Source organism: Coregonus lavaretus (assembly GCF_964263955.1).
Source record: "Coregonus lavaretus genome assembly, chromosome: 20".
In the NCBI taxonomy this organism is placed as follows: Eukaryota; Metazoa; Chordata; class Actinopteri; order Salmoniformes; family Salmonidae; genus Coregonus; species Coregonus lavaretus.
The window spans coordinates 31,906,474-31,932,414 of NC_140007.1; the positions used below are offsets into that span (position 1 = coordinate 31,906,474).

Here is a 25,941-nt window from a genome sequence, read left to right on the forward strand (position 1 = left end):
TGTGTATGTGTGCTATTCAGAGGGTGAATGGGCAAGACAAAATATTTAAGTGCCTTTGAACAGGGTATGGTAGTAGGTGCCAGGCGCACCGGTTGGTGTCAAGAACTGCAACGCTGCTGTGTTTTTCATGCTCAAAAGTGTCCCGTGTGTATCAAGAATGGTCCACTATCCAAATGACATCCAGCCAATTTGACACAGCTGTGGGAAGAATTGGAGTCAACATAGGCCAGCATCCCTGTGGAACGCTTTTAACACCTTGTAGGAGTCCATGCCCCGACGAATTGAGGCTGTTCTGAGGGCAAAAGGAGAGGGGGGTGCAACTCAATATTAGAAAGGTGTTCTTAATGTTTTGTAAACTCAGTGTATTTAGAGAGTTAAGTCAACTTTGAGAATTTTTAATATTGTTCTAATTCTAGACATTCAGTTACATAGCATTGTTTAAATATTGCCCATGTAATGTTAATGGGGTGCTAATATTGCTGCCATAGAATGTTGTAGTGTCATGTAAGTGCATCATAATGCTCATTCTAGACATTCCGTTTTAAATTATTTTTTAAATATTCCCCATGTAATGTTAATGGGGAGCTAACATGGCTGCCATATAATGTTGAAATGTATAAAATGGGTGGTTCGTGCCCTGAATGCTGATTGGCTGACAGATGTGGTATATCAGACCATATACCACGGGTATGACAAAGCAGTTATTTTTACTGCTCTAATTACGTTGGTAACCAGTTTATAATAGCAATAAGGCACCTCGGGGGTTTGTGATATATGGCCAATATACCACGGCTAAGGGCTGTGTCCAGGCACAGCCATATATACAGTGAGGGAAAAAGTATTTGATCCCCTGCTGATTTTGTACGTTTGCCCACTGACAAAGAAATGATCAGTCTATAATTTTAATGGTAGGGTTATTTGAACAGTGAGAGACAGAATAACAACAAAAAAATCCAGAAAAATGCATGTAAAAAATGTTATAAATTGATTTGCATTTTTATGAAGGAAATAAGTATTTGACCCCTCTGCAAAACATGACTTAGTACTTGGTGGCAAAACCCTTGTTGGCAATCACAGAGGTCAGACGTTTCTTGTAGTTGGCCACCAGGTTTGCACACATCTCAGGAGGGATTTTGTTCCACTCCTCTTTGCAGATCTTCTCCAAGTCATTAAGGTTTCGAGGCTGACGTTTGGCAACTCGAACCTTCAGCTCCCTCCACAGATTTTCTATGGGATTAAGGTCTGGAGACTGGCTAGGCCACTCCAGGACCTTAATGTGCTTCTTCTTGAGCCACTCCTTTGTTGCCTTGGCCGTGTGTTTTGGGTCATTGTCATGCTGGAATACCCATCCACGACCCATTTTCAATGCCCTGGCTGAGGGAAGGAGGTTCTCACCCAAGATTTAACGGTACATGGCCCCGTCCATTGTCCCTTTGATGCGGTGAAGTTGTCCTGTCCCCTTAGCAGAAAAACACCCCCAAAGCATAATGTTTCCACCTCCATGTTTGACGGTGGGGATGGTGTTCTTGGGGTCATAGGCAGCATTCCTCCAAACACGGCGAGTTGAGTTGATGCCAAAGAGCTCGATTTTGGTCTCATCTGACCACAACACTTTCACCCAGTTCTCCTCTGAATCATTCAGATGTTCATTGGCAAACTTCAGACGGCCCTGTATATGTGCTTTCTTGAGCAGGGGGACCTTGCGGGCGCTGCAGGATTTCAGTCCTTCACGGCGTAGTGTGTTACCAATTGTTTTCTTGGTGACTATGGTCCCAGCTGCCTTGAGATCATTGACAAGATTATCTGTGTAGTTCTGGGCTGATTCCTCACCGTTCTCATGATCATTGCAACTCCACGAGGTGAGATCTTGCATGGACCCCCAGGCAGAGGGAGATTGACAGTTCTTTTGTGTTTCTTCCGTTTGCGAATAATTGCACCAACTGTTGTCACCTTCTCACCAAGCTGCTTGGCGATGGTCTTGTAGCCCATTCCAGCCTTGTGTAGGTCTACAATCTTGTCCCTGACATCCTTGGAGAGCACTTTGGTCTTTGCCATGGTGGAGAGTTTGGAATCTGATTGATTGATTACTTCTGTGGACAGGTGTCTTTTATACAGGTAACAATCTGAGATTAGGAGCACTCCCTTTAAGAGTGTGCTCCTAATCTCAGCTCGTTACCTGTATAAAAGACACCTGGGAGCCAGAAATCTTTCTGATTGAGAGGGGGTCAAATACTTATTTCCCTCATTAAAATGCAAATCAATTTATAACATTTTTAACATGCGTTTTTCTGGATTTTGTTGTTGTTATTCTGTCTCTCACTGTTCAAATAAACCTACCATTAAAATTATAGACTGATCATTTCTTTGTCAGTGGGCAAACGTACAAAATCAGCAGGGGATCAAATACTTTTTTCCCTCACTGTATGGCCATATACCACACCCCATCAGGCCTTATTGCTTAATTATACAACGGGTGGGTCTAATCCTGAATGCTGAACCGCATTCCAGCCAGTGTCTATTCCACAAGTTACCACAGGCTAAATCTTAAATATATGACGTTAAAATGCCTATTTACTCTGTTCCATCTGACTGCGCAATCCACTGTCTCATCAGCCCAGCCAGGCACTTTATAAACTTGATCTCCACTATAAAAAGCATCTAGACATTATCTCACATTTCTTTTAGACTAACATTTAGTTTTCAACAGGGGAGATTTGTATAAACCTGTCTCTGACATTTGCAACATTGTTTCAGTATTCAAATTCGATCTCCAGTTGTCCCATAGGAATGAACGTGTCGGGAGTCGGGACGAGACAGACAGGCAGGCAGCGTTTCTCAGCCAGTTGAAATCATGAATCAGCTGGCATTATTTTAATGGATATACTGTATACAAAGAAATGTCAATTGAGAAAAGGTCAAACTAAACGAAGTGCAGCTAGTTTGCTGCTTTCCAGCTTCAATTTGAAGTGATTGTGTTAGCTGTGTTGTTGGCTAGCTCCTCTGAACAACAGTGTCCTGACGAGTGAGCACATATTCTATGCCAGACGAAATCGCACCTCAAATGCAGCTATTTTGCTGTTATTCTGGCTGTAAATTGCCGTAGTTGGCTTGCTAGCAAGCAAGGGATAAGAACGTTGCCAGTCAGTATGGCAATGGAACATTTAGAACGAACATTTAGAACGAATGAACTGGGTCGTGTCCACAGATACAGAACAAAAAGACTGAACGACTGGGTCACATCTCTAGCAACCAAACCGATAGACGAATGACCAGCCGACTTGGGTAGCAACCCTAGATTTGTGTCGGGATTATATATTGTGAAAGGATGAAATAGTATTAATAAATTCATCAAAATAACATTTTTAATTAAAATATGTCAATCAATATTTGAATATGTTGGTAACCCGTTGTATAAAAGTGATAATACCCTCAAAGCTAGTGTTTGGAGGATATATTGGGACGGTTTGCCAATAATAACACATATGGAATCATGTAGTAACCAAAAAAGTGTTAAAATTTGCCTTGATGACAGCTTTGCACACTCTTGGCATTCTCTCAACCAGCTTCATGAGGTAGTCACCTGCAATGCATTTCAATTAACACGTGTGCCTTCTTAAAAGTTAAAGTGGAATTTCTTTCCTTCTTAATGTGTTTGAGCCAATCAGTTGTGTTGTGAAGATATACAGAAGATAGCCCTGTTTGGTAAAAGACCAAGTCCATATTATGGCAAGAACAGCTCAAATAAGCAAAGAGAAACGACAGTCCATCATTACTTTAAGACATGAAGGTCAGTCAATACGGAAAATATCAAGAACTTTGAAAGGTTCTTCAAGTGCAGTCGCAAAAACCATCAAGCGCTATGATGAAACTGGCTCTCATGAGGACCGCCACAGGAATGGAAGACCCAGAGTTACCTCTGCTGCAGAGGATAAGTTCATTAGAGTTACCAGCCTCAGAAATTGCAGCCCAAATAAATGCTTCACAGAGTTCAAGTAACAGACACATCTCAACATCAACTGTTCAGAGGAGACTGTGTGAATCAATTACTGCAAAGAAACCACTACTAAAGGACACCAATAATAATAAGAGACCTGCTTGGGCCAAGAAACACGAGCAATGGACATTAGACAGGTGGAAATCTGTCCTTTGGTCTGGAGTCCAAATTGGAGATTTTTGGTTCCAACCGCCGTGTCTTTGTGAGATGCAGTGTGGGTGAACGGATGATCTCTGCATGTGTATTTCCCACCGTAAAGCATGGAGGAGGAGGTGTTATGGTGTGGGTGTGCTTTGCTGGTGACACTGTCTGTGATGTATTTAGAATTCAAGGCACACTTAACCAGCATGGCTACCACAGCATTCTGCAGCGATACTCCAGCCCATGTGGTTTGGGCTTAGTGGGACTATCATTTGTTTTTCAACAGGACAATGACCCAACACATCTCCAGGCTGTGTAAGGGCTATTTTACCAAGAAGGAGAGTGATGGAGTGCTGCATCAGATGACCTGACCTCCACAATCCCCTGACCTCAACCCAATTGAGATGGTTTGGGATGAGTCGGACGGCAGAGTGAAGGAAAAGTAGCCAACAAGTGCTCAGTATATGTGGGAACTCCTTCAAGACTGTTGGAAAAGCATTCCAGGTGAAGCTGGTTGAGAGAATGCCAAGAGTGTGCAAAGCTGTCATCAAGGCAAAGGGTGGCTATTTGAAGAACCTCAGATATAAAATATATTTTGATTTGTTTAACACTTTTTTGGTTACTACATGATTCCATATGTGTTATTTCATAGTTTTGATGTCTTCACTATTATTCTACAATGTAGAGAGAAGAAAAACCCTTGAATGAGTAGGTATGTCCAAACTTTTGACTGGTACTGTATATCCTCCAAAGACCGTCTTCTTGGGCATTATCACTTAAGTAAATAAATGGTTGTGGCTACACCTAATCATGGAAATAAGGTGAAAGGTTAAAACAAACGTGAGGTTTGTCACATTTCGGTTGATGTGGGTGGAGTGTTCATCCATTCAAACAATGTGTCAACACACCCCATTTCCTGTTGGGTAGCCTGCGTGTGCCAGCTCACCTGTATGTGGATGAGCGTCAGACATTGTGTAGGTGACACGAATAGGATCTTATTGCGTAACTATCCACAACTCATCTGGCGCAGTAGGCAACAATGATGGAAAATAGTTAGAAACCTGTTGATCATTGCCAATTGCTAAAAATACAAACCTCCTAATCTTCAACACTTGTTTTTTTCCTGACTGCAAAGCAAAAGTGTCAAGAAGACTGTGACGATAAGACTTGCATTTATTAGATCTTTCGCTTCTGTTATACAGTGGGGTCCGAAATTATTGACACCCTTGATAAAGATCATCAAAAATGACTGTATAAAATAATTCATTCAAATACTAAGCTATATAGTATGCTCAAACAATGGGGAAATGATATTATTTTATACTAATACAATTGCTCAGACAAAGATATTTTGTTTAGCAAGTCATGCTTTTTTTCTCAAAAAGATAGGGGTCAAAATTATTGACACCCCTAAAGATTATAATAAATAAAGTAGTTCAAAGTTTAGTATTTTGTCCCGTATTCCTAGCACGCAATGACTACATCAAGCTTGTGACTCTACAAACTTGTTGGATGCATTTGCAGTTCGTTTTGGTTGTGTTTCAGATTATTTTGTGCCCAATAGAAGTTAATGGTAAATAATGTATTGGGTTATTTTGTAGTCACTTTTATTATAAATATGAATATAATATGTTTTTAAACACTTTTACATTATTGTGGATGCTACCATGATTACAGATAATCCTGAATGAATTGTGAATATTGATGAGTGAGAAAGATCAGGGTCAAAGATGGGCGGCAGGTAGCTTAGTGGTTAAGAGCGTTGTGCCAGTAACCGAAAGGTCGCTGGTTCTAATCCCCGAGCCGACTAGGTGAAAAATCTGTCGATGTGCCCTTGAGCAAGGCACTTAACCCTAATTGCTCCTGTAAGTCGCTCTGGATAAGAGCGTCAGCTAAATGTAAAAAAAAAAAATATATATAATAAGAAAAAGAAAAAATGAAATGAAAACATAATAAAAATGATTTAAAAATAAAACATTCCCCCAAGACATGCTGACCTCTCACCATTACCAATAACAGGGTAGGTTAGCATGTCTTGGGGGGGTATGATCTTTAACCCTCTGTAACTTTCTCACTCATCATTATTCACGATTCATTCAGGATTATCTGTAATCATGGTAGCATCCACATTAATGTAGAAGTGTTTAGAAACAAATTATATTCTTATTTACAATAAAAGTGACTCCAAAATATTATTTATTAAACCAAATCGTATTAATTGTATTAGTATAAAAAATATAATTTCCCAATTTTTCTGACCATACAATATGGCTCAGTATTTGAATTATTTATTTTATACAGTCATTATTGCTTATCTTGATCAAGGTTGTCAACAATTTCAGACTCGACTGTATATTAAGAACTTGAAGATCATGTCAAAAGGAAACAGGACCTTCCCTTTAGTACTTGGTAATCTAGGAAGTTTTCAAGGAGTATATTGAGGAACAGAGCAATGACTTGATAGATGCTTCAACTTTCTAGTTCAACAACATAATTAAGGATTTAACATAACAAAAAACATGCTCAATATTTTCACTAACGAGTTACAGACAGGTGTTCAAGACCCTAAGCTTTTCTTTGACTGATAAAATGTGATTTGTGAAATAGAAACTCAATTCACAGATCAAATATCATTTTCTGTATATTTAAGGCACACATTCATTCACCTATGACAATATAAGTACTGATAAGAGGCCCAGTCTTTTTAACGTGTTCTCTATCTGTTCAGGAAGGAAAAGATGCCATATCTTGCTGCATGTGGGCTCATTGTGAGTCTGACGCCACAGGAGCGGTTGATTTCCATCACGTGAGGTGGTGGCAGTTTTTTCTGCCCCTGCTTGCCTGCATATTGCCAATGTCAGGTTCACTTGCAACACCAATCTCATTGTTCAGTTGTTTCTATTTGTTTGCACACAGACCTATGAACTGTAATACTGTATGTATAACATCACTGTTTGAAAAAGTTATACATTTAATTTAATTGTACTTGTAATTGTATTATGGGTGGTATAGGGGCATGGCTTGCCAAGCATCTCTGACCTCTACATACAAATTACAGTAGGACACTGTAACCATAAGTAAACTAATTGACACCTACACATGGTTGCTTTGTTACCGGCCAGTGTTTCCTTGTGCAAGAGCAGGATGGCCTACTGTTTCACAAGACCTTCACATTTCACCCTTAACATTTGCTCTGCAGTGACCACAAATCCTTGCTACTGCACGTCAGTGGTGCCTCTGCAGTCGTCCACAATAAAATAGGAGAAGTAAAGATGTTGAAATCTGGGTTCACTCCAAGCCAGATCATCCTCCGGCCTCTTACGGTATTTTAGCAGGTCTGAATTCCCCTAGTAAGCCTCATGCTCCGGATATCCAGGGATCACGTCTCTCACATTACTGTAATTTTTATTTTGTTTAAGGCCTACCCATGTTTGTAACTGATTGGCATGTGTAAAATAGAAATTAGTTATTTGGTCTGTAGTTGTCAACAGTTTGTTGGCAAAAATTATCTTATCAGATACAGTGACAATCTGCCTCAATCTAAGTGAATATCCTGCATGACCTTGCACTGTGTAGAACTGTTTGAACCTTCCACCTCTGAATTAGTAGTTTAAACATTGACATACTGTACATACACCCTCATGTACACACACACACACACACACACACACACTGAAAAATACTAATGGCTGATCCAGGAGGATCATAAATAACGGGCTCTACTAGTGCTATAGGTGCCAGTGGATACGGACTTCTCAATCCTCAAACCCTGGCCTGATCTGTTTGGTCTGTTTCTCAAGCGTTCCCAGAAGTTTTGCGATGTTGTGCCTCTGGGTTAAGAAACTCTGTGATGTAACTAGGGAGAGGCTATATGGACAAGCCTTGCCCAAATTGATGACGTATGTCGCGCAGCTGAGAGTAAATATAATATGAATATAAATAATAATAATAATATAAATTTAATAAATAAATATAATATAATATGCCATTTAGCAGACGCTTTTTATCCAAAGCGACTTACAGTCATGCGTGCATACATTTTTTTTTTTTTGTGTATGGGTGGTCCCGGGGATCGAACCCACTACCTTGGCGTTATAAGCGCCGTGCTCTACCAGTCGAGTTGAGATGAACGGATTCGGTTCAGTCAGTTGTCCTGATGAACCCTTCACAGCTAGCTAGTTTATGCTCGTGGCTAGAAACTTCAGCGAGAATTTGTTACTTGTCTGCTGAAGTTAGGAGTTGGGACCTTGGAGTGGTCAGAATCATTCAGTTTTTATATGAGTAATTGTTCACTATTAACTGATTAATATATTCAAGGTATTGAATATGTCCATTCAATAGAGAGTTGAGTCAGAAAAACAATAGTTCAATCCCATGTCTCTACCATATATGCTTCAAAAGTTACAGATTATTTACTCTGAGAATTTAGCATGTTTAAAGTCAATGGAATGTCATTATGGGCATGATCAAAAAGTGGTCACTCTTCAATAGAACTCTGTGGCGCAGAACGGCGCTAACTCCCAACTTGAAACGTCAACTGACAAGCTAGTGGCTGCAGGTTTGTGAGTGAAAACATGGGCTTTTTCTAAATGAAATCCGCTGAATACTAAACAAAATAGGGACTAAGTATATATTTATTAACAAAACTAACAGACTGAATTTGAATATCCTCCCTCCGCGATGTTTTCATTGTGTATTTCTGAGTCTTTCCCTTTAAATCACCATAGAAACGTCCCCTCTCATGTAAATTGATCGCCAATATACTGTAGCCAATGAAAGCCAAGGATCGGGAGATGAATATGACTAGGGTATTACCTTGATTTTGATTGTTCCAATCCACCTAAACACCTTCAAATGATACCAACTCCCAACGCCAAATATGGAAGAGATACAACGGTCACAGCAAATTAACGTTCTTATTTTATCAACACTGTCAAGTACAAGTATATTAAGGTTATAATATTGTAGAAAAAAATCTAATGATTAATTATATATGATTTATAATAATATAGGGCAAAGAAAACTATGTTTTTACATTAATTTCATAGCACCCTCTTGAATTGCCCCGTTTTTCTCTACATTCTAGAGAACTCTTTCTTGGGTACAGGAACAATGGTGGACATCTTGAAGCAAGTGGGAACAACAGACTGGGATATGGAAAGATTGCACACACCTTTTCTATTCATATACTGCCCATACTGTCTTTACACACCATTATAAGTATACTGTATATACTTTTTTGTGTCAGGGAAAATGTATGGGAGTAAAAAGTACATATTTTCTTTAGGAATGTAGTGGAGGAAAAGTAAAAGTAATACAAAATATCAATAGTAAAATAAAGTACAGATACCCCAAAAAACTACTTAAGTACTTTACAGCACTGTTATGGTGACATCCTAAATGAGGCTACATGCTACAGCTAGGACTACATACAGTACACGGTAGCATGCTAGGACTACATACAGTACACGGTAGCATGCTAGGACTACATACAGTACACGGTAGCATGCTAGGACTACATACAGTACACGGTAGCATGCTAGGACTACATACAGTACACGGTAGCATGCTAGGACTACATACAGTACACGGTAGCATGCTAGGACTACATACAGTACACGGTAGCATGCTAGGACTACATACAGTACACGGTAGCATGCTAGGACTACATACAGTACACGGTAGCATGCTAGGACTACATACAGTACACGGTAGCATGCTAGGACTACATACAGTACACGGTAGCATGCTAGGACTACATACAGTACACGGTAGCATGCTAGGACTACATACAGTACACGGTAGCATGCTAGGACTACATACAGTACACGGTAGCATGCTAGGACTACATACAGTACACGGTAGCATGCTAGGACTACATACAGTACACGGTAGCATGCTAGGACTACATACAGTACACGGTAGCATGCTAGGACTACATACAGTACACGGTAGCATGCTAGGACTACATACAGTACACGGTAGCATGCTAGGACTACATACAGTACACGGTAGCATGCTAGGACTACATACAGTACACGGTAGCATGCTAGGACTACATACAGTACACGGTAGCATGCTAGGACTACATACAGTACACGGTAGCATGCTAGGACTACATACAGTACACGGTAGCATGCTAGGACTACATACAGTACACGGTAGCATGCTAGGACTACATACAGTACACGGTAGCATGCTAGGACTACATACAGTACACGGTAGCATGCTAGGACTACATACAGTACACGGTAGCATGCTAGGACTACATACAGTACACGGTAGCATGCTAGGACTACATACAGTACACGGTAGCATGCTAGGACTACATACAGTACACGGTAGCATGCTAGGACTACATACAGTACACGGTAGCATGCTAGGACTACATACAGTACACGGTAGCATGCTAGGACTACATACAGTACACGGTAGCATGCTAGGACTACATACAGTACACGGTAGCATGCTAGGACTACATACAGTACACGGTAGCATGCTAGGACTACATACAGTACACGGTAGCATGCTAGGACTACATACAGTACACGGTAGCATGCTAGGACTACATACAGTACACGGTAGCATGCTAGGACTACATACAGTACACGGTAGCATGCTAGGACTACATACAGTACACGGTAGCATGCTAGGACTACATACAGTACACGGTAGCATGCTAGGACTACATACAGTACACGGTAGCATGCTAGGACTACATACAGTACACGGTAGCATGCTAGGACTACATACAGTACACGGTAGCATGCTAGGACTACATACAGTACACGGTAGCATGCTAGGACTACATACAGTACACGGTAGCATGAGGCAACATACAGGCCTAACATCTTGGAAAGCAAGCTACAAGTGGCACGATTCACATAGAAAAGGCTCTATAAACCGTACAAACATGGTAATGACTCGACTGCCTTAGCAACACCCAATGAAGCAATGACCTAAAGAAGCAATGACATGTACAGTACTTACACTTAGATGCATGCATTAAACACAGGTCAGATAGAGATAAACAGTCCAATGAGTCCATTCTCTTCTGACCGCGATCACTCTCTGAAGGCAGGAGTGGGTTTCAGGGGAATGGGGAACAATGATTGGCTGATACAAGTGGGGTGACTTGTAGGTACCACTAATGAGAAAATAAGGGGGTGCTGGGAAAGTACCCAATGATTTATATATACACTAGATCACTGAAGGGGGTGCTGGTTTGAAGACACCGCGCCTCCATCTTGGCACTCCCCCAGCAATGAAAAAAATATTTTGGAAGCTATAGAAATGCATTTATTAATGTCTACATTTGTTTTTGACATGTTTATTCTATTACAGACACCTTAATGCATAACTTTAAGTTATAGTATGTGAGCTAAACATAAAAAAATCAAAAAAATCCTTAAAGTATAATATTTTAAACGTTATATGTTACTGTCCCCACTACAACAACAAAAATGCTTAAATACATTTCATTTTTTTCCCTTGAAACATTTAATTGAAATACTGTAGAATTACATTCATTCCTATGGAGGACTGCTTCTTCTTGGGAGTGCCAATATGGCCGACCGTTGACCTCAATGCCTCTAATTGGCCAATACATAGCATTAGCAATCCAGGGTTTATATACACTACCAGTCAAAAGTTTGGACACACCTACTCATTCAAGGGTTTTTCTTTCTTTTTACTATTTTTTACATTGTAGAATAATAGTGAAGACATCAAAACTATGAAATAACACATATGGAATCATGTAGTAAACAAAAAAGTGTTAAACAAATCAAAGTATATTTTATATTTGAGACTCTTCAAATAGCCACCTTGATGACAGCTTTGCACACTCTTGGCATTCTCTCAACCAGCTTCACCTGGAATGCTTTTCCAACAGTCTTGAAGGAGTTCCCACATATGCTGAGCACTTGTTGGCTGTTTTTCCTTCACTCTGCGGTCTGACATCCAAAACCATCTCAATTGGGTTGAGGTCGGGGGATTGTGGAGGCCAGGTCATCTGATGCAGCACTCCATCACTCTCCTTCTTGGTAAAATAGCCCTTACACAGCCTGGAGGTGTGTTGGGTCATTGTCCTGTTGAAAAACAAATGATAGTCCCACTAAGCCCAAACCACATGGGATGGTGTATCGCTGTAGAATGCTGTGGTAGCCATGCTGGTTAAGTGTGCCTTGAATTCTAAATAAATCACAGACAGTGTCACCAGCAAAGCACCCCCACACCATAACACCTCCTCCTCCATGCTTTACAGTGGGAAATACACATGCAGAGATCATACGTTCACCCACACCGCGTCTCACAAAGACACGGCGGTTGGAACCAAAAATCTCAAATTTGGACTCCAGACCAAAGGATACATTTCCACTGGTCTAATATCCATTGCTCGTGTTTCTTGGCCCAAGCAGGTCTCTTCTTCTTATTGGTGTCCTTTAGTAGTGGTTTCTTTACAGCAATTGGTAGAGCATGGCGCTTGTAATGCCAGGGTAGTGGGTTCGATCCCCGGGACCACCCATACGTAGAAATGTATGCACACATGACTCTAAGTCGCTTTGGATAAAAGCGTCTGCTAAATGGCATATTATTATATTATTATGAAGGCCTGATTCACGCAGTCTCCTCTGAACAGTTGATGTTGAGATGTGTCTGTTACTTGAACTCTGTGAAGCATTTATTTGGGCTGCAATTTCTGAGGCTGGTAACTCTAATGAACTTATCCTCTGCAGCAGAGGTAACTCTGGGTCTTCCATTCCTGTGGCGGTCCTCATGAGAGCCAGTTTCATCATAGCGCTTGATGGTTTTTGTGACTGCACTTGAAGAACCTTTCAAAGTTCTTAATATTTTCCGTATTGACTGACCTTCATCTCTTAAAGTAATGATGGACTGTCGTTTCTCTTTGCTTATTTGAGCTGTTCTTGCCATAATATGGACTTGGTCTTTTACCAAACAGGGCTATCTTCTGTATATCTTCACAACACAACTGATTGGCTCAAACGCATTAAGAAGGGAAGAAATTCCACAAATTAACTTTTAAGAAGGCACACCTGTTAATTGAAATGCATTCCAGGTGACTACCTCATGAAGCTGGTTGAGAGAATGCCAAGAGTGTGCAAAGCTGTCATCAAGGCAAAGGGTGGCTATTTGAAGAATCTGAAATATAAAATAGATTTCTATTTGTTTAACACCTTTTTGGTTAACACATGAGTCCATATGTGTTAATTCATAGTTTTGATGTCTTCACCATTATTCTACAATGTAGAAAATAGTAAAAATAAAGAAAGACCCTGGAGTAGGTGTGTCCAAACTTTTGACTGGTACTGTACATCATTGCATGGACCGGTAACTACTAGATTAGGGGTGATGAAACTGCTAAATAAGAGCTGACCCTTTTAACACACACTCTATTGTACATACTGGAAGCATGTTTATAAAGACCAGTAACACCAAATGTATATAAATGTGTTATTACATTTGTATAGTGCAACTGTGTTGAAAGAGCAATTTAATTTCCCTTCCCAAAAAGTATATACCGGTACACACAAGGAAAGTGAGCTTGGTAAATTTCCTGGTCAATGTTCAATTTCCTCCCCACACTACTTTGTTCTATATTGATATCATGTTGAAATGCTATGGTGTACAAGAAATCTCATATATGTTGAAATATCACTGTTTCAAGTGTCTTCAGGGAAGAGTCTTTTGAGGGAAGTCTCATGTTGACCACAAAGAAGAATGGCTATAATTTCTCAAATTACAGCTGTAGGATCTTAATTTGACCAGTATTGTCATAGCAAAATAATCCTGTAGCAACAGGATTTGAATGATTAGTCCATAATGTTGCTTGATCGGTGGTTAGACTATTAGCTGGACAAAAGTAGGCTACATGAAAAGTACAGTAATGTTAATATAACCGTGTGTTAGTGCGGGTTTTTACTGAATTTATGTAAATTAGGAAGCTCATCTGCATTTCCTACGGCACAGGAAAATTCTCAGCTACAAAAGAGTGATCAAATTAAGATCCTACATATGTAGATCTCCCTCAAAGTAAACAACACAAGTGATTCATAGATCTGAGGAGATATCTTACCTACCATTTCGAACACAGTGGACATAATGTCCTGTTTAAAGTCAAGCAAAACGGGGTTGTGCTATATTTGTATTGCTCTACCAGAGGAGTTTTTAGGAGGACTATTGGTCTGCAGGAGTTATGATGCAATGTGGAGTTTACGGACAGCTACTGCTCATTGACGGTAAAATGTGATAAAGGGGGCTGGGCTCTGCTTTCGAGAACAGAATGTGATCCTCTGTGGGAAATTCCCTCTCCTCTGTCTGAGTCAGGCGCTAGGCAGGATCAGGGGAGGCTCCAGGAGCTGCAAGGGTTGGGACTACAAGGTCACCCCAAGTATAAAGTTTGACCACTGCGTTTGTGTGTGTGTGTGTGCGTGTGTGCGTGCATGTGTGCGCACGCGCCTGCGCGAGTGTGTGTGTGGACGTGTTTAACTATACTTGTGGGGACCAGAAATCCCCACAAGAATAGTAAACTAACAAAAATTTGACCAACTGGGGACACAAGGTCAAATGCTATTTCTAGAGGGTTTAGGGTTAAGGTTAGAATTAGTGTCAGGGTTAGAATTAGGTTTAGGGTTAGGGTTAGGAGCTAGGGTTTGTTTTAGGGTTAGGAGCTAGGGTTAGGTTTAGGGTTAGTGTTAAGGTTAGGTTTAGGGGTTTTGGGGTTAAGGTTAGGGTTAGGCTTAAGGTTAGGGTTAGGGTAAGATCTTAGGGTTAAGGGTTAGGGAAAATAGGATTTTGAATGGGACCCACAAGGTTAGTTGTACAAGACTGTGTACCAAATATACACCGAATATATCAAACATTAGGAACACCTTTCTAATATTGAGCAGCACCCCCCCCCCTCCTTTTGCCCTCAGAACAGCCTCAATTCGTCGCGGCATGGACTCTCTACAAGTGTCAAAAGCGTTCCACAGGGATGCTGACCCATGTTGACTCCAATGCTTCCTACAGTTGTGTCAAGTTGGCTGGATATCCTTTGGGTGGTGGACCATTCTTGACACACATGGGAAACTGTTGAGCGTGAAAAACCCAGCAGCATTGCAGTTCTTGACACAAACCGGTGCTCCTGGCACCTACTACCATACCCCGTTCAAAGCCACGTCTCAATTGTCTCAAGGCTTAAAAATCCTTCTTTATCTACTCCCCTTCATCTACACTGATTGACGTGGATTTAAGTGACATCAATAAGGGATCATAGCTTTCACCTTGATTCACCTGGTCAGTCTATGTCATGGAAAGAGCAGGTGTTCTTAATGTGTTGTACACTCAGTGTAGACAAACATCAAATCAAATCCTATTTCTCACATGCGCCGAATACAACCTTACGGTGAAATGCTTACTTACGAGCCCTTAACAAACAATGCAGAGTTTTTAAAAAGTAAGTAAGAAAAATTTGCTAAATAAGCTAAATAATGAGGCTATATACAAGGGGTACCGGTACCGAGTCAATGTGCAGGGGTACGGATTAGTCAAGGTAATTGAGGTAATATGTACATGTAGGTAGGGGTAAAGTGACTATGCATAGATAATAAACACAGAGCAGCAGCAGCGTATGTGAAGAGTGTGAATGAAAATGAATGTACAGTTGAAGTCAGAAGTTTACATACACTTAGGTTGGAGTCATTCAAACTTGTTTTTCAACCACTCCACAAATTAACAAACTATAGTTTTGGCAAGTTGGTTAGGACATCTACTTTGTGCATGACACAAGTAATTTTTCCAACAATTGTTTACAGACAGATTATTTCACTTATAATTCACTGTATCACAATTCCAGTGGGTCAGAAGTTTACATACACTAAGTTGACTGTGCCTTAAAACAGCTTGGAAAATTCCAGAAAATGCTTTAGAAGCTTCTGATAGGCTAATTGACATAATTTGAGTCAATTGGAGGTGTACCTGTGGATGTATTTCAAGGCCTACCTTCAAACTCAGTGCCTCTTTGCTTGACATAATGGGAAAATCTAAATAAATCAGCCAAGACCTCCGAAAATTTTTTGTAGACCTCCACAAGTCTCGTTCATCCTTGGGAGCAATTTCCAAACGCCTGAAGGTACCATGTTCATCTGTACAAAAAATAGTACACAAGTATAAACACCATGGGACCACGCAGCCATCATACCGCTCAGGAAGGAGACGCGTTCTGTCTCCTAGAGATGAACGTACTTTGGTGTGAAAAGTGCAAATCAATCCCAGAACAACAGCAAAGGACCTTGTGAAGATGCTGGAGGAAACAGGTACAAAAGTATCTATATCCACAGTAAAACGAGTCCTATATCGACATAACCTGAAAAGCCGCTCAGCAAGGAAGAAGCCACTGCTGTTTATCCATAATGACCATCGTTATGTTTGGAGGAAAAAGGGGAAGGCTTGCAAGCCGAAGAACACCATCCCAACCATGAAGCACGGGGGTGGCAGCATCATGCTGTGGAGGTGCTTTGCTGCAGGAGGGACTGGTGCACTTCACAAAATAGATGGCATTATGAGGAAGGAAAATTATGTGAATATATTGAAGCAACATCTCAAGGCATCAGTCAGGAAGTTAAAGCTTGGTCGCAAATGGGTCTTCCAAATGGACAATGACCCCAAGCATACTTCCAAAGTTGTGGCAAAATGGCTTAAGGACAACAAAGTCAAGGTATTGGAGTGGCCATAACAAAGCCCTGACCTCAATCCAATAGAAGATGTGTGGGCAGAACTGAAACAGCGTGTGTGAGCAAGGAGGCCTACAAACCTGACTCAGTTACACCAGCTCTGTCAGCAGGAATGGGCCAAAATTCTCCCAACTTATTGTGGGAAGCTTGTGGAAGGCTACCTGAAACGTTTGACCCAAGTTAAACAATTTAAAGGCAATGCTACCAAATACTAATTGAGTGTATGTAAACTTCTGACCCACTGGGAATGTGATGAAAGAAATAAAAGCTGAAATAAATCATTCTCTCTACTACTATTCTGACATTTCACATTCTTAAAATAAAGTGGTGATCCTAACTGACCTAAGACAGGGAATTTTTACTAGGATTAAATGTCAGGAATTGTGAAAAACTGAGTTTAAATGTATTTGGCTAAGGTGTATGTAAACTTCCGACTTCAACTGTATGTGTGTGTGTGAGTGTTTGTGTGTGTGTATGTGTGTGTGTGTGTGTTGGAGTGTCAGTGTAGTATGTGTGAGTGTGTGGTTAGAGTCCAGTGAGTGTACGTCGATCCTGTGCAAGAGAGTCAGTGCAAAACATGATAATAATAATAAAATAAGGGGGTCAGAGAAAACAGTCTATGACTTGGGTGTCTGGAGTCATTGACAATTTTAAACATGTACCAGTGAGTTTGTTGCCTTATAGTTAAGGATGGCCATCCTGCTAACTGATAGAAGATACAGTGATGTGTAAGAGGTCTTTTGTTGGTTAGAAATCTTAGAGCAGCATGGTAAAGTGTGTCTAGTGCAGTGTTCCCAAACCTTTTCACTCATACCCCTTTTCACTCATATCCCCCCTGCATGTCTATTTATTCTATGGGCACAAGCACTGTCCATGTCAAAAACTGCTCACACTCCTCTTGTTGGTGGATAATGTTTTTTGCAGGTTTAAAGCTTATTTCCTGCGATTTTACACATTTTGCCATGGGGCGGAGATTTTTTTTTGCTGTTTTAAACCTTATTTCCTGCGATTCTACACATTTTGCCATGGGGTGGATATTTTTTTTCCGGTTTTAAAGCTTATTTCCTACGATTCTACACATTTTGCCACAGGGTGGAGAGAACACTTTGCCATTTTAAAGCTAATTTCCAGCAATTCTACACATTTTGCCATGTCTTATGTGTGTTCATGTGATATCTGAGTGACTCAAACATTAAAACAAAATCAATTGGCTAAAAAAACATTAGCTGACATGGGCTAGTTGATCAACTGGACATAAATAGCTCTCCAAGGTCTGCATTGACTGACATGACAAGAGGAAAACTGCTAATGCACTACCAACTTCGAAATTGCACCTTGTGCATTCTACTATTACAACTTTCAAGAATAAGTTGAAACCCCAACTGAGTTCTCCTCCTACCTCTCTGCACCCTACCTGCCGACCCCTTATGCCACAGTTTGGGAACAACTGGTCTAGTGTGTGCAGGTAAGACCCCGGGGCATTCATGTACAGAATATCACCATAGTCCAATAAAGGCAAAAAAAAGGGTTCTCTCCTGTCCTATTATCAGGGTAACTCTTGATGGGCAAGTTTGATAGTATTTGGCTTCAACAAGGTATTTTCTAGCCTGAAATGAAAAAAAAGTATTGTTCCTAAAGAGAAAGTTCAGCTTACATTTAAGGTTTTTACTGTTGAATGTGGAGCATAAAGAACAGAGGTTCATTTACACTGACGGTAAAACTCTCACCATTTCCAACAACAACATAAAAAACAACAAAACATCAATAACAACAAAAACAAAAACAACATCACAGTGTATACTGGGAAGTGTATCATGCTGCTACACAGCTTGATTTGAAACAGCTTGTTTGTGATTTTGGTCTGTTATACAGAGCATGCCAACAGAGGTCCAGCACTACTCTCATTATTAACAAACACAACCAAGATAATACAGTATACACTACTTTTTAGGAAACAATCAAATAGAGAGCATCCTGACTGGTTGCATCACCGCCTGGTATGGCAACTGCTCAGCCTCCGACCGCAAGGCACTACAGAGGGTAGTGCGTACGGCCCAGTACATCACTGGGGCCAAGCTTCCTGCCATCCAGGACCTCTATACCAGGCGGTGTCAGAGGAAGGCCCTAAAAATTGTCAAAGACTCCAGCCACCCTAGTCATAGACTGTTCTCTCTGCTACCGCACGGCAAGCGGTACCGGAGCGCCAAGTCTAGGTCCAAAAGGCTTCTTAACAGCCTTTACCCCCAAGCCATAAGACTCCTGAACAGCTAATCATGGCTACACGGACTATTTGCACTTTAATTATTTGCTATTTTTATTTTTTACTTATCTATTTTTTACTTAACACTTTTTTTTTTTTTCTTAGAAACTGCATTGTTGGTTAAGGGCTTGTAAGTAAGCATTTCACTGTAAGGTATTCACCTGTTGTATTCGGCGCATGTGGCAAAGAAGATTTGATTTGTACAATATAATTTGGGTGAACTATCCCTATTTCAACCTATTGCTAGATTTGTCTTGTAAGTGCGTAGAGCATTGTTTTTATTGGGTGTGACATTTGAATTCACGGATGGAACAGGAAGATGTCGTTGAGCAATATACTCTGTTTCCATTATGGGAAGTTGTGTTGTGAAATTCACTATGTTCAAAACATTGTATTTTTCATCCTTTCTTGTATCTTTTATGTGTTACAAGAAAGGATAACATTGTCAAAATGTACTTGGAGCTATTGGGTGCTGGTTCTCTCCTGTCCTATTATCAGGGTAACTCTTGATGGGCAAGTTTAATAGTATATTCAGTCATTTCCACTGCCTTGCATTCATGTGTAGAAATGGTAGCAACTTGGTATACTTGACCAGTTACCTTTATTTAACCAGGTAAGCCAGTTGAGAACAAGTTCTCATTTACAACTGCGACCTGGCCAAGATAAAGCAAAGCAGTGCGATAAAAAAAAACCCACAGAGTTACATATGGAATAAACAAAACGTACAGTCAATAACACAATAGAAAATAGAATCTATATACAGTGTGTGCAAATGTAGTAATTTTATGGAGGTAAGGCAATAAATAGGCCATAGGGCAAAATAATTACAATTTAGTATTAACACTGGAGTGATAGATGTGCAGAAGATGATGTGCAAATAGAGATACTAGGGTGCAAATTAGCAAAATAAATAACAATGTAAATAACAATATGGGGATGAGGTAGCTGGGTGGGCTAATTACAGATGGGCTGTGTACAGGTACAGTGATCGGTAAGCTGCTCTGACAACTGATGCTTAAAGTTAATGAGGGAGTTAAGTGTCTCCAGCTTCAGAGATTTTTGTAGTTCGTTCCAGTAATTTGCAGCAGAGAACTGGAAGGAATGGCGGCCAAAGGAGGTGTTGGCTTTGGGGATGACCAGTGAGATATACCTGCTGGAGCGCATACTACGGGTGGGTGTTGCTATAGTGACCAATGAGCTAAGATAAGGCAGGGATTTGCCTAGAAGTGATTTATAGATGACCTGGAGCCAGTGGGTTTGGCGACGAATATGTAGTGAGGGCCAGCCAACGAGAGCGTACAGGTCACAATGGTGGGTAGTATATGGGGCTTTGGTGACAAAACCGATGGCACTGTGATAGACTAGATCCAATTTGCTGAGTTGAGTGTTGGAAGCTATTTTGTCAAACTTACTGAACAAACTGGACCTTCGTTGGATGATAGGTAATCAAAGAGAATCTGTTCCACATCCAAAATCACTCTTCTCTTCAGCACATCTCATAGGCTAAATACTAAAGTATGCCACTTCATATTTGAGGCTGGCAGGTTATACACGTTTAAAAAACAAAAACTGTTTGCAGGACTGTGGTGGTGTGTTTGGGCAAAAGGTTAGTTGCTGATTAATCTTGGCCTGTGAGGCCTTGAACCCCTCTGTGGGTCAGTGGACCCACCAGACTATTGACTGAGGTGTGTGCTTAAGATAATGGTGACATTTGCTAGTTGGGTAAAAAAGGCTCAGTTAGTATGTCTTCTTTCACCAATACACTGCTGTTGAAATATTATTTGTTTTACTGAATCACACTGTAGTGTGATTCAGGGCGGCAGGTAGCTTAGTGGGTAAGAGCGTTGTGCCAGTAACTGAAAGGTCGCTGGTTCTAATCCCCGAGCCGACTAGGTGAAAAATCTGTCGATGTGCCCTTAAGCAAGGCACTTAACCCTAATTGCTCCTGTAAGTCGCTCTGGATAAGAGCGTCTGCTAAATGACTAAAATGTAAAAAATGTAGTAATACTGGTATTTTAGGTTCTCAATATTATAACTTATCATTTTGAATAACTATCATTAGATGAAAATGTGTCATCATATTCCAAATCATAATCATATTTCAAATCATATTCCAAATCACACAATATCATAACTTATCATTTTTAATAACTATCATTAAATGCAAATTAGTCATCATATTCCAAATCAGTTGCCCATGGGTCTAAAATAAGAGATAGGCCTAAATGTAACCTGATTTTCCTGTGTTTTATATATATTTCCACACTATGAGGTTAAAATAATACTGGGAAATAGTGGTGGGATGGAGTTTTGGCCTGCCTGGTGACATCACCAGGCTATAAATTAGTTAATAGACCAATAAGAGAGTTCCAAACCACTCTGCAAATAACAGCTAGTTTTTCGTTTTCCCCTCCCCACTCTGACCACTCCCAGACAGTTGTAGTAAAATTCTTGCTTGAGAAATTGCCATTTGCTAAGAAGCTATTTTTGTTTCTTTTTGACCATTTTAATTGAAAACGATCACAGTATGGTACTTAACTGTTACCCAGAACTGATTTGATATTGACATAAACTCCATTGGACCTTTAAGTTTGAGCTTATGTACACCTATGATAATTGTATTTCTTTAGTTATTTATACCTTGAATTCTTACACATATACGTGAGTGAAGAGATACATACATGTTCTATTTCATTCTGTGTGTGAAAGAGAGAGAGGAATAAACCAGTCAGGTGATCTACCCCCTTTTTACCATCTCACAAATAAACAACATACAAATGAATAATATCAAAGTATAAATTGTTTAATTCAATAAAATATCAAGTACCATTTGTACATTTTCATCATATTAAGAGATTACTTCATTCATTGCCAATACTGTTGCAAAGAGTTGCATCATACATCTGCAGTGGGCTACAACTCTTCTCTTGACAACCATTGCTCCAGATAAGGAAAGGACATTTTTAAATAACAGAATATTTACCCATATTCAATATAAAATGCAAAACCCTACAGAAATACTGCATACACAAAATTGTAAAGACAGAATGAAGGCGACATGTCAAGAATCATGATTAGTTGCACATTCATTGCACCTTCTGTACTCAATCACAACTTGTAAACTGTTGGTGGATTTTCCATCTATAGATACTGTACACAAACGTAACATCTTGGAATAACTTTTTCACATGTATGCCACCGCGATAAATGGGTTTTTAAGTCCGTGCCTGATCAAGTACCGTTTTCCAGTGAGAGGTGTGTGGGCACTCTGTGGCTAACACTGACCGGTGGCAGAGAGCAAGTTACGCAGGGTGGCAAGCTCTCTTGACAGCTGCTCCACGCGTTTTTGTAAACGGTCATTCTCTGCGGCCAGTTCCAGCACTTTGTGTTGCGTCTCCGTATTGCGCATTTTGGCTTTATCCCTGCTCTTTCTAACCGCAAGGTTGTTTCTCTCCCGCCGCTGCCTATATTCCTCACTGTCCTTTTCCAGTCGCTTCTTCCCCTTGCCACCAGATGACATTTTCTCGCCCTGCAAAGGCGACCTGCCTTTACCTGGCGTGGCAGGTGTGGCCGGTGGACTTGAGGAAGAAGAGGACGCAGTGGAAATGTTACCAAGGCTGCCACTTGGAGTCGACTGGTAATGAAGATACCTCATGTCATAGCCAGATGAACCGTTGTTGTCCATTTTTCGGTCCTCTTGAAGCTCGTCTCTTTCACCGGTTTTAAAGTGGTTCCCAAGAAACTCGGGGCTGAACACGGTGTCCACACGGGTCTCCTGCAGTTCAGGATAACCCAGGACGTATGGCTCCCTTGGGTTGGCGTGCGCACTCGTCTCACGCTCGTTGAGAGAGATGTAGTTTCTGTAGTTTTGCTGTAATGATGAAAGTCTCTTTATCCTGCTTTCCTCGGCAAGGAAACTAGCGAATACGCCTCCCCCTCTCTGCTGAGTTTCGTTATGTGTTGCCAGTTGTTGACAGTGCGCAGCAGCTGGATCCAAGTAGTCGCTGAAATCAATCGCTTTCTCGTGCTCGGCTATGCCAAGCTCCGTCATTGAGCCGTCAATGCGCTGCTTGCAAGTGCTGTTGTCGCAAATGGGACTGATAATGCTGTTTCTACTCTGGAAAGCAAAGCAATCCCCGTCGTAGAAGCCGGCCACTTCCATGGATCTTAACACCCGCCGAATTGCGGGAACATTGAAATCTGGGGCAGACGCCCGAGGTATTGGCTACGCGCGTAATGCTGGCTGAAAACACTCAAGTATCTTGGCACACGACTAAATGTCAATGTGACAATATTCAGTTATTGAAGAAAACAAGAAACTTGAACTCAGCAGCAAGTCGTTGTAAATGTCACCTCCGTGACGAGTAAAGTTGATGTGTATTGCAGCAGTGAGAGTCTAGGAACGGTTTATATATAGTATACTGTGAAACCCGAATGGGTGGAGCTAGTGTGATAAGTCCTGCTCTATCTACCCATAACCTGTTCCCACTTGATTTCGTAGACTGGTTGGTTGTTTAGCAACAAAACTGATGTCTCCACAACTATGGGGCAAAACAGAGGAGGTTGGAGTAGACTGTTGACAACATGTAAACTATATTTTGTCTCCAAATGTTTATTGAAAACATAAGTACATTTGCACAATGAGCACTTGTCTCTCAAATACATAGTTACAGATGTTGGTTTGCTAGGCTAGCTAACAAATTATTTCCATATTAGCATAGACATGATCATGGCAGCGGGAAGTAGAGGTGCTGAGCGTGCTGCAGCACCCACTGAAGAATCGGAAGAAAACAAATATTAATACCAAAATGTTTTTCACATATTAGCAGACTGATCTAGCCATTTCCATCACGGGCAAAAACTTTTTTTCCAGCACCCCCCCTTAAGTAACCTTCTGTTTTATGTAACCATAACAAATGTAACATACCGTACTAATTTGAGTGTTCCGGATTTACGTTTACTATGTTACGTTTAGTCTATGTGACCAGGCTGCGCTACCTGACCATTCAGTATCATAAGGAAGCACACCTTTGGCCACTTTTGGCCAAGCCCTCTATGCTCTGAATTTTAATTTTAAGAGGTGGACCTTTGAAAGGCAGAAGTTCACAACTAGCCTATACTAGTAGAATAGGCCTAAAGTAATAGCCTACAGAGCTCGGTTCAAATATATGTATATTTGAGTATTTGTATTTGAAATATTTATTTGCTGTGTATTTTAGTATTTTTCAAAAAATGTGGCCGAATCAAATAATTTCCTATAAAAAGCCTACTTTTTGAAACTATTTTCCTAAAATGTCCACCAGAGCGGTTGCCAGAGAATTTAATGTTCATTTCTCTACCATAAGCCTCCTCCAACATCATTTTAGAGAATTTGGCAGTACGTCCAACTGGCCTCACAACCGCAGACCACGTGTAACCACGCCAGCCCAGGACCTCCACATCCGGCTTCTTCACCTGCGGGATCGTCTGAGACCAGCAACCCTGACAGCTGATGAAAATGAGGAGTATTTCTATCTGTAATAAAGCCCTTTTGTGGGGAAAAACTCGGTCTGATTGGCTGGGCCTGGCTCTCCAGTGGTGAGCCTGGCTCCCAAGTGGGTGGGCCTATGACCTCCCAGGCCCACCCATGACTGCACCCCTGCCCAGTCATGTGAAATCCATAGATTAGGGCCTAATGAATTTATTTCAATTGACTGATTTCCTTATATGAACTGCAACTCAGTAAAATCATTGAAATTGTTGCATGTTGAGTTTATATTTTTGTTCAGTATACTTCGAAATGTCTTTGAAAGTAATTGAAATACCCTGAATAGTATTTGAACCCAGGTCTGCTGTAGTAATAGCCTAATTATAATATGTAATGGCATTGAGTGCATTCTATTATATAAACTGTAAAGGCATTGAGGGCATTCTATTATATTCTAAAGACACTACATTGTGGCCTACATGGGTAACAGGATCAGAGGAGGGATGTGAGGATCTGTCATAGAAAGTTTTAATTACATTTAATTCCACAATGCTCTCCATGACAAGGAAGATGTAGTACCTATTTTTATTTTACCTTTATGTTACCAGGTTAGTCTCATTGAGACCTGGCCAAAATAGCAGCACACAAAGTTGCAGACACATTTACAACATAGCACTACAGTTTAAAAAACATAAATTTACACATTGTGAATGTGTGTTGAAACTAGGGGTCAAAACCTTGACAGCCCCCCAGGTCATAGTGTTTAACTTAGCTTTAAACTTATTTAAAGTGACAAGCTCTTGTAATTGACCATGTGCATCTAAAAATGTATATGGCTGTCTGCATTTAGGAATAGGCCACATATGGCCTTACTCACAGATAAAGTTTTTGCAACTGTAGATTTGAAACAATTTGTAGAAACGATTTTATGATTTTATGAAATCACACATTTAGGGCAGAGTGTAAAATGATAATTAGTCTACACTGCCATCTATGGGTATTGTAAACAACAATTCACTCATGACTAAACTTCACTTGATCTCCGCCTACTAGGGTTTGTAAAGCTTACGTTGCTTGTGATTTATTAATTTTTTTGGTCACTCACCCCAGTAGTTTCCCCCAAAATTATCTATTGTGATAATGGTTTCATTTATGATCTCAAATAGGCCTAACACAGTTCAGTGAGAATTACATGAAATAATGAAATTGTAAAAAGTATACAACCATAGTGTTTTTCCCTAACCATAATCGTAATTTCAACATCTGTGACATGCCTTTAAATTAAAGGCCTATCTCTTCTAATTGAGCGTAATGTTTGCCTACCATTACCAGGTAGATAGAACAT

General features: G+C 40.4%; 2 protein-coding genes across 2 annotated transcripts in view; one reads left to right on the top strand and one right to left on the bottom strand.

Annotated features, from left to right (window-relative positions):
• The window catches only part of LOC311148328 (ubiquitin-conjugating enzyme E2 variant 1), a gene marked incomplete at its 5' end in the record, with an annotated part of 53,792 nt that overhangs the window by 7,726 nt on the left and 20,125 nt on the right, over positions 1-25,941 (top strand). The gene's annotated exons all lie outside the window — the stretch shown is intronic.
• Positions 21,912-23,527, bottom strand: LOC311147720 (CCAAT/enhancer-binding protein beta-like). The gene has a single exon (XM_084184476.1). It carries the CDS (start codon positions 23,289-23,291, stop codon positions 22,404-22,406), a length of 888 nt encoding a protein of 295 aa, XP_084040602.1. The 5' UTR covers positions 23,292-23,527; the 3' UTR covers positions 21,912-22,403.